Source organism: Anthonomus grandis, chromosome 3, assembly GCF_022605725.1.
Source record: "Anthonomus grandis grandis chromosome 3, icAntGran1.3, whole genome shotgun sequence".
Lineage (NCBI taxonomy): Eukaryota > Metazoa > Arthropoda > Insecta > Coleoptera > Curculionidae > Anthonomus > Anthonomus grandis.
In genome coordinates, this window is record NC_065548.1 from 7,794,440 (window position 1) to 7,805,055 (window position 10,616).

A 10,616-nucleotide genomic window follows, 5' to 3' on the forward strand; every position below is an offset into this window, starting at 1 on the left:
TGCACAACAATGAATATATTTTTTTCATGACTGACAATTTAAACATATGGTTGCTTATGGTGCTGTCGCTTGGAAAACTTTAAAAAATTTCCCTTTTTCTGAATTTTCCTCTTGAGCTCGTTATACTGGGGCGCGCAATCGCAGTAGATTTGCGTACTTTGATGGGGCCACGGAGGTTGGAAGATCGGCTGCAGGTTCTGGTCCAAATAGGTGCAATAAGGGATATCGGCCACTTTTTGCATCCCCAGTTTCTCGCAGATTTTTGCCCTAAGAAGAACATCATAAAATGAAGAGAAAATTGATGGAAATTTGATGATTTATTACGTGTTAACGTTGGTGGCGTCACATCTGATTACAGGGAAACCTGCATCTGCCCCTAAGGATTTCGATTCTTCCAAGAGTCTAAAGGCGAGTCCTTTTTTACGGTGGGATCTGTTGACAAAGAGGTACGCCATCTGTAAAAATAATACTCGAATGAACTTATATGCATGATGAGACTTTGACGACCAAACATTTCATAATAAAGATAATTGGTAACTACTCAACTGGACGCAAATAAGATCTATTAAATTATTTACACTACTATTTGAATGACCACCATAAAGAAAACTTCAGACCAATAAGCTTGGTACTAAAATTGTTGCTTTCTCACAGATGGTTGAACCAACCCAAGCCAATATAATCAATAAGAGACAAAGCCTTGTTTCTTACAGGCAGTCCTGGAATAAAAATTGCATTATCTTCACTTCTAGTAAATAGATTTTAGTTAATTTTTCAAAAAAATACTGAAAGTGTCTTCTAAATAGACCATAAGACCAATTTATTTATTTGACAAGAAAATCTCTTGTTTCTTGCAGGCACTCCTCGAATGAGTGCTCCTTTTAGTCAATAGGTTTTAGACATTTCTTTAAAAAAGATTAAAAAAATCGTCTTTACACAAAGAAATGTCTGTAGACTCCTCATTTCTCTAATTTACGTTCTTCTACATACAACCTTTTAGTTTATTATTGAAATCTTATCCTGCCTCAACAACTCTTGTACCTGTTGCATATGCAAACTCCTTATTTCTCTTGTCGGTATGTACTTTAAATCTGGTCATCTAGAGTCATGAGGATGGACCAATTGAAGGTGCTCCTCATTTTTCCTAATTACTTTACATCTATTTTGATTTCAATTTCTCAGTGAGCCTCTCATATCCTCAAACTCCTAGACTCCCTCGCCTATAGAACCTCCTGTAGAGTGAATAACATTCGATTGCAATTCGAATTTAATCCCTTGGTGGATTTCAGAGTCAGATAACTAAAGAATTTATATATTTTTTCGTTCACATCTTAAGAATGATTTGTAGGCCAGTCCTTCCTGAACCTAGGACAGTTTGTTTCATATTTATATCATTACTGGCTTTTGAAATACTTGGGTTTTAGTGGGAGTAGATGACTTAGGGACAAACCATCCTTAGACAGTGGACTGTCCACTGGATTAAGACTCAAGAATTTCAACTTGGGGATTAGTTTATACCTTAAGAAACATTTGTAATCAAGAATTCATGAAATATGCATATAATTGCTTATAAAGGCTGGTTGACGAAAAAAAATTAAAACTATGATTGTGAATTAAAAAAAAGATTTATATGGTAGGATTTTATTGGTCATTGATTTTAAAGGATTGATAAGTAAATAAAATCATTTTTCTTATTTTTTATCAATATTTATCAATAAGATAAACTATGTATAGGATTGATTATAAAGAGCGATTGACACGAAATCAATGAAACAGTTGTGTCTTATTCATTAATGATCTTAAAGGATTGAGAAATATATAGAGTAATTCTTATGATATTTTTTTAATGATTTAATAATTAAGGATTCAAAAAATATGTAATATTGATTATAAAGACTGATTAACCGCCTGAATTAAAGCATCGACAAATAAATAAATAATTTTTTATTAATATAGGATTTTTAATCGAAGAATTCATAAAATATGCATAATATTAAGGATCGAAAAATAAATAATAATGATTATTTGATTTTTCATCGACATTGATTTATTAATGAAGAATTTATTAAATATGTATAAAATTGATTATAAAGACTGATTGATGAAAAATAATTAAGACAATTATTTTGATTCATAAAAGAATCCATAGATCAGGATCTTATTGATGATTAATTTTTAAAAACATAAAAAAAACGGACATTTGTATGATTTTTTTATCAATATTGATTTATTAATCAAAAATTGGAAAAATATGCACAGTGCAGATTATAAGAACTGATTGGAAAAAAATTACTTAAACAATTTGTTTATATTCACTAAAGGATTTATAGGCCAGGATCTTAATATTTATTAATTTTAAACGATCGAAAAATAAAAAAAGTAATTTTTTCTTTTCATTAATATTGATATATTGATCAAGAATTGAAAAAATGTGCATAATATTTATTAAAGAACTTGATCGACAAGTTATAATTAAAACAATTGTTGTGTTTTGGAAAAGGCTTTATAGATTATAGATCCTATTAGTTATTAATTATAAAGAATTAAAGAATCTTTTTTAATATTAATCTACTACTCAAGAATTGATCAAATCGGAATAAAATTAATTATGAAGACTGATTGGCAAAAAATAATTAAAACAATTTTTTTGATTAAAAGAAAAATGTATAGACCAAGGTCTTATTAATTATTGATATATTTAATAATCAACGATTGATAAAATTTGCACAATATTGTTAGTTAGTTACAAGAAAAGTTGATAGAAGAAAAAAAATTAAAACAAAACAACAATACTTATAAGCTAGAATTTCATTGATTATTAATCTTAAAGGGTCAACAAATAAATACAGTAATATTTATTTTTTTTATTAATATTGATTTATATTTCAAGAATTGATAAATACGGATACAATTGATTATCGAGGCTGATTGACGAAAAATAACAAAAACAACTGTTATAGTTCAGAAAAGGAGTTATAAGCTAAAATCCTATTACTAATTGATTTTAAAAGTTTAAAATATTATTATAGTAATTTTTATAATTTTTTATCAGTATTGATTTATTAGTCAAAAATTGATAAAATGTGCACAATATTTATTTTAGAAATTGATTTATGAGTAATATTAAAACAATAATTGTCTTTTAGGGAAGGATTTATAAAATTAACAAATAAATAATTTTTATATCTTTTTTAATATTGTCCTATTGCTCAAGAATTAATAAAATAGACATAAAATTGATTATAAAAGCTAATTGACGAGAAATAATTATAGCAATCGTGATTTATAGGCAAAGGTCTTATTGTTATTGATTTGAATGTATTGAGAAATATTAATAGTAATTTTTATGATATTTTTTCAATAATGATTTAATAATTAAGGATTGACAAAATATGCATAATAATGTTTATAAAGGTTAATTAAATAAAAATATTAAAACAATAATTTTGACTCAGAACAGTACTTATAGCCTAGGATCCTATTGATTACCGATTGTAAAGGATCGAATAACAAATATTATGATTTTTGAACGGTATTGATTCATTAATCAAGAATTGGTAAAATATGCGAAATATTGCTTACAAAGATTGACTAAAGAAAAATAATTGAAATAAATATTATAATTCAGAACAGAACTTATAGGCTAGGATCTTATTGATTATTGATTTTAAAGATTTAACGAATGAATAAAGTAGTTTTTTATTTTTTGATTGTTATTTGTTAATTTATTGCTTAAGAATTGAGATTGATTATCTGAAATCTAATTATTATACTGATTACCAAAAAATAATTAAAACAATTGTTGTGAATAAGAGAAGAATTTATAGGCCAGGATTTTATTGATTATTGATTTTAAAAGGATCTAGGAATATAGAGAATAATTTTGAATTAGTAAATTAAATCATTTCAATAATAATTTAATAATCAAGTGAAATATTTGTAATATTAATTATATGACTTGTTTAAAGAATCATTATCAACATCATCGGAGCTGGATCAGGGCTTTGTGGTGGAATCCCACATACCAGTAGGGCATACTCGCTGGGGGAGCACGTCACTGTCTTCCACGCCAAGTATTCGCTGTATTAAAATGCGGACAGAAAATCCTAAGCTGCGGACACCGCAATACAGTCGTATCAATATGCTCGGACAGCAGAGCTGCCATTAAGGCTATCAGGGCCGCAAAGGTAAGCTCCAAGCTTGTACTAGAGTGCATAAAAGTCCTGAAAAAACTGGTACAGGTTGGCTGCAGGGTCCAGCTCGTCTGGATACCTGGCCACGCAGGCCATGCAGGTAATGAGGAAGCGGACTCTCTTGCCAGAGTGTGATCCGCGAATGTGCCGATGGGGCCGGAACCCATAGTTGGTATCGTTAAATGCGTTGCGCTCGCGTCAATCAAGGGTCTGCTGGACAAGTGGACCCACCGAAGATAGACTGAGTCCCCTGGTATGAGACAGGCCAAAGGGCACATAGGTGGGCCCTCTGCCTGTCTCACCAAAAATCTACTACGCCTAAAAAGACGCGAAATTCGGCTAGTGACAGGTCTTTTAACCGGTCACTGGCACTTCAAAGCCATCTCCATACTATCGGTATTGCGGACAACTCGGAATGCCGATGGTGCTGTGAGGAGGATGAAACCGTTGACCATGTAGTTGGGGAGTGCCCAGCACTCTCACGCGTGCCAGGTTCAAATACTTGGGTAACACTTTCAGTGTACCGAGTGACTTTAAGTCCTTCAGACCAGAGAGCCTTATCGGTTTCTCTAAGGCCGTTGGGCTCTGGTAAGCCCCGGTGGGGCATGACGGGTCCATCAGGAGACCTATATGCACAACTGCCTTGGTAGCCCATTGTTTCGACAATTCAATTATCATCAAATGAATGTTAAAAAAATATATATTTTATTAATTTTGATTTAATAATCAAGAACAAAATATGCATAATATTGATCATAAAGGATGAATGACGACTGTGCTATGAAAAAATTAATAACACCAATTGATGATGTCATCATCTTACTATTCTTATGATTAACTATTTTGGAATATTGATTCAGATACTTTTAAATGTTAACATTTTCAGCTTATTGATTATTGATTGTGAAAGGTTGATCGACTAATAAAAAAATTACTTTTTTCTGAATCCCTATTGGAAACAAAATAATAAACTCACTATTTTACTGTTTTTGTTGGCCAAAAATTGATGAAATTATCAAAATAATGAAAAAATAAATATTTTTGCTTATAAATGCTCATCTACCCTGGATAAAGCAATAATATGATTCTGATAAGCATCTGTAAGTGATTGATTACAAAAATGTATCGACTATGAATAAATTATCGATCCTAGAAATTCGTCGACATGTAGTAGGAAAATAGAATAATTTGTATGATTCAAATAAACTAATTAAAAAACTCAATATTCATTGTAAAGGTTCCAGGTTCAACCAAGTCATTTTATTGATATTATCAATTTATCAGGAACAATTGAAGTAATTGTACGGACTCTGTGAACTAGTAGTAATTGATTGCGACTTAAAAAACAATCCACAGATTGATGAAATCAAATTTATTATCGCTTGTTAGGATTTCCAATCAGGAATTGATTCACATTATAAGTTTTTTTTGGGCACTCATTGACTCACATACACACACTACAATCGACGAGTAATTAATAATTTTACTAATCTTGTGGACCAATAATTGATGAACCTTCTCTACTCCACTCTACTTCAACCAAATAAATTTATTTGAAGAAATCACCATTTTATTGATTTTATTGGCTAAGAACTGACTTACCTCATAAATCTTCTTGACCCCCAAACACCTGAATAAATCAGGGGCACGACTTACGTAAGCCTGAAACATAATTAACTTGCGGGTTTCGTCGTGCTTAACGGAACAGGCCAACTTCTCTTGCATCTCCGGATCCCATTCGCTTAACGACTGATTGATGCATGCGCCGACTATATTGCCGTTGTATTTGCATTTCGCCACTAAAAATTCAATTTTTTCTGGTCAAGTAATTTTTTCCATAGAAGCCTTTTTACCCAAAGTATATCCTTCCGCTAAAGATCGTAAAGCGAGCTCGTCTAGCACGGAGTTGGGTCTGATGTTCAATGACATGATAGTGGGTTCACCGTCGTAGTAACTTTGATGCATCACTTTAAGGATTTCATGGAAATCTTCTTTTTTTGCTCGTACGATTATGTAGGGAGTTGCTTCTTTAATCTAGGAATTGATTTATAAACGTTTGCTGACTACAAAAGTGAACGTCACCAACTGAACGATCAATGGTACAATTCAATTCTTAAAAAAATGTTGAAATGAGTATAATAGTATTGATTATTTATTTTAATGAATCTCATCAATCAAGAATACATAAAAGTGATTGCAATGATTGTGATAAGCGTCTGGTAGGATTCTGCAGATCTTGACTATATTGAAGTGATTCAGTTGAGCCATGCATGAAACGTCTCTCTGTATTATTTGTTATGATTCACTGAAGCAGTTATTCAACACGAATTGATACAATAGGCATTTTACTGATTACTGACTTTAAATAGCCAAGGAACAAATAACAACTAAGGAAGGAAAAAATTAAACTATATAATATCGTAATCCTTACTGATCTTTTTGACCAGGTATTGATGAATTGGGATCTTATTGATTCTAAATGCTCATTGACTATTAATAAATTAAATCATAATTATTATTGAGATAAGTCTTTGAACATAATTATATAAATACACGTTATAAATTAATAAGTAAAATCTTATTGATCTTGTTTAGCGTGGTCTGATAAGATCATTAATTACTTACGCGAATTAGGGAAGTCTCTATTAAATCAAGATTAATTAATTTTTTCTTGTTATCGATAATTAAATGAGCAGAAGAAAATCTATGATCATTACTTATAATAAATTAGAAAAAAAACGTATTTAATAATTCAAGATTGATTCATTTTCCTATGCATAAGTAAATCAACAAAATTGATTATTGATTTTAAAGTCTTATTAGTAAGAAACAAATAAAGTGATGGTAAAGTGAATGCTTTGATTGTGATAAGCCTTTCTTATTATTTTACTGATCTTGTCTATCATGAATTGTTTTAGTTACGTCATGAATAAAATATATATTTTGTATTATTGATTATGATTTAGTTAAGCAGCTATTAAGCAATTATTAATTGATGCAGTGAGCATTTGATTGATTATTGATTTTAAATCCCTAAGGACAAAAATCCTAGTTAACCTACTGTTAAGTGCAAGTTGATATATTTATCATCTTACTAATCTTTTTGACGGGGAATTGATGAAATAGAGATTCTAAAGGCTCATTGATCATGAATAAATAAAACAAGTATTAATAGTGAAATATGTTACTATTGGGCGTAAACCAATAAAATTATCAATAAATGATCTTGTCCAGAGCGATCAATAAGAACATTAATATTTATTATGAAATAAAATATATGATTTAATTAATCAAAATTAATTAAATTTCCTTTGCACAAGTATATCAACAGAATTGATTATTGATTTTAAAGTTGTATCAATCAGGAATGAATAAATTGATTGCTAAGACTGTGAAATTTTAACCTCATTTTACCGATTTTATCTATCACGAATTGATTCAGTTGAGCAATGAATAAACTATCTTTATGTATTATTGATTATGATTCAAGCAGAAAATTGACAGGCCACAAGCATATGAGTCTCTGATCTAACAAGGTTACATCGATCAATTTAAATCAATTCGCGAACATACGATTTTTTTAAGAATAAAAGCGTTCCTGAGTTCATCTCCTTGCTTATTAAAATCAATAATCAATAAGACGCTTATTTAATTACAACAATAAAGAAAACTGAATCAATTTTGTTAAATAAGAGCTATTCTAAATCATAATATTAGAAATTCGTTAATTCATGGTGAGTTTAGGAATCATCTTATTAAACATTTCTGTTTTCCGAAAATTAATGTAATGAATTCTATCTAATCAAAAATAATTAATTTTTCCTTATTATCGATCATAATTTAATGAAATGAGCACAAGTAAATTAATAAAATTAATTAATAATCAGGTATTGATTTTATCAATTTACGGCAAACAAATTATTAATAAGATGAAAATTTGTTCAATTAGTGACTGACAGAATCAGTTCTTATTAAGTCGCAAAAAAACAAATTTTTTTCCGAATCACAACGTTCCTTATAGGGGATTTTGTTGATTATTAAAATCAATAATCAATAAGATGCTTGTTAAATATCGAAAAATAAATCAATTTTATTATATAGGATCTAGTATACTCATAATAAAATGAGTTCTTGAATTCATGATTTGAGGAAATTATGATCTTAATCATGTGCTTAAAATATAAAATTATGATATCTCTATAATGAATATAGTGAAGATCCTACTTAATCATTTCAGATTGAATAATTTTTCTATGCACAAGTAAATCAACAGAATTGATCCTTAATTTTAAAGGCTTATTAATCAAGAACAACTAAAGTGGTTGCAATGATTGTGATAGGCCTCTATTATCATTATAGAATTTTTGTCTATCACGGAATGATTCAGTTGAGCCATGAATAAAACATCTTTTTGCATTATTGATTGTAATTAAGTTAAGCAACTATTGGACCAATATTGATGCAATGGACATTTGTTTATTATTGATTTTAAATGCCCGTGGCCAAGAAATAAATAAATTATAAGATCGCGCTTTTATAATGAAAATTGATTTTCGTTAAGCTACAGAACAAATTAATAAAATTAACATCTTACTGATGTTTTCGACCAGGAATTGATGCAATAAGTATTTCATTAATTCGAAAAAACTCACTGAACATGAATAAATAAAGTATTTATTATTGAGATGATTGAGATTAAGGCTCTCTTAAGTATAAATTGATTAAATCATTATCTTATTGATTTTGTCCTGCGTGAATTGAAAAGAGCATCAATAATTATGAATTAATCAAGCCTCTATTTAATAAAATTGATTAAATGGTTCATTTGTCGTGACATTAAATGAGCCTTTTATTGATGATAGATTTTAATAAGACACGTCGATCAAAAACGTGTGATTCTGAAAGAGTTTTGTTGGTTACAAATGAATGTGACTTTGAAATCAATTATCTATATTATTGATTTTCTTGGGTTCGTCGTACTAAATTGTGTTACGGAAAAAATAATCAATCTTAATTAAATTCAGGCTTCTCTAATTCATAATAAATATTGATTTTTTTAATCAATTCACGAAAAAAAAAGATGTGACTGACAAAATCAATTTTTTCAATTCGCAAAGAGAACTCTTTCAGAACTACAATGTACCTGATAGATATTTGATTATTAATTGAATATGATTATTGATTATTAGGTCAATAATCAATAAGATGCTAATTTAATGTCAACAAGATAAATAATTTATTATTAATCATTTATTTGTCAAAATTCATCAAGAATCATTATGAGATATAGAAAACTCTATTGATTTAATCAAGATTGAATAATTTTCCCTTGTACAAGTCGATCAATAGAATGAATTATTGATTCTAAAAGCATGCTGATTATTAACAAATTAAGCAATAAATAATGTGATTTTAAAACGGATTTTGGGATTTTCGTCGCGAATTGATAAAATCATCAATAATTATTATGAATTAGAAAAAACTCTGTTTATTTAGTTAGGATTGATTAGTTTTTCTTTGCAAAAGTAAATCAATAATATTGAACATTGATTATCAAGGCACGTCAATAATTAATTAATTATATAAAAAAAATATGATTCTGAAAGGGTTTTGTTAGTCGCGAATTGAGAAAACTGTTGAATAATTATTATGAATTAAAAAAAATACTATTTAATAAAACTGTTTAATTTTTCTTTATTGTGCGCATAAAATGAGCATCATATTGATTATTGATGTAATAATGCACGACAATCAGTAACGTTATAACGAGAATTGATAAAATCAACAATCATTATTTTAATAAGTAATAATCACATTACTCTGCCACGTTTCAGTTTAGAAATTAAGAAAATGATCAGATATTAGTTATGAGTAGAGAAAAGCCTATTTACCTAATCAGGACTGGTTCATTTTCCTTTGCTCAAGTAAATCAATAGAATTGGTTAATGATTTTAAAAACACGAATCAGAAACAAATTAAGTAGTAAGTAATGTGGTTCTTATAGGGTTCTGTTAGTCTTGAATCGATAAAATCATTAATAATGAATAAAAACTGATTCATGTCATCCTTTGGCGTTGACCATAAATGACTGCAATGGTCATCTAATTGATTATTAATTCTTGAAAGTACGTGGATCAGAAACGAGGTGAGTTTGAAAGGGTTCGATTCGTCACAAATTGAGAAAATCAACATTGAGCGGCGTCAAAGTCAACTTTATAAATTCTTACCGGTTTTTTCCTGAATAAGTTAAGTTGCCTGATCTGATCATGTCGAAGAATGGGTTGATGGTTCTTTGAGGAACTGAGAATTTTGAAAATGGAATGCCGAAAAATGTGTGACATCTTTACGAGAAATTTTGACGTGTGATGATGGATGATGAAGTCCCGTGACGTTTATAGGTAAGACTTTCCAGGTTACAATAAT

General features: G+C 29.2%; 1 protein-coding gene across 2 annotated transcripts; it reads right to left on the bottom strand.

The window, feature by feature from the left end:
- Positions 1 to 10,587, bottom strand: LOC126734382 (uncharacterized). Of its 2 annotated transcripts, none has more exons than XM_050437984.1 (5): positions 10,421 to 10,587; positions 6,047 to 6,227; positions 5,796 to 5,992; positions 325 to 455; positions 1 to 267 (listed from the first exon to the last, which is right to left on the bottom strand). In XM_050437984.1, exons 1-5 carry the CDS (start codon positions 10,532 to 10,534, stop codon positions 39 to 41), a joined length of 852 nt encoding a protein of 283 aa, XP_050293941.1. In that variant the 5' UTR covers positions 10,535 to 10,587; the 3' UTR covers positions 1 to 38. The 2 variants fall into 2 exon arrangements, with proteins under 2 accessions (XP_050293941.1, XP_050293942.1); XM_050437985.1 differs by having other exon boundaries at positions 6,047 to 6,256; positions 10,421 to 10,558.
- Positions 10,588 to 10,616: the final 29 nt, after the last annotated feature.

Bases quoted from the DNA above. Each gene is read 5' to 3' on its own strand.
- LOC126734382 (XM_050437984.1), bottom strand. From the start codon at position 10,534: ATGTCACACATTTTTCGGCATTCCATTTTCAAAATTCTCAGTTCCTCA. The intron at 5,993-6,046 runs GTAAAAAGGCTT...TTGAATTTTTAG, and splicing joins AGCGGAAGGATATACTTTGG to TGGCGAAATGCAAATACAAC. The intron at 268-324 runs GTAATAAATCAT...TGTTCTTCTTAG, and splicing joins GACGCCACCAACGTTAACAC to GGCAAAAATCTGCGAGAAAC.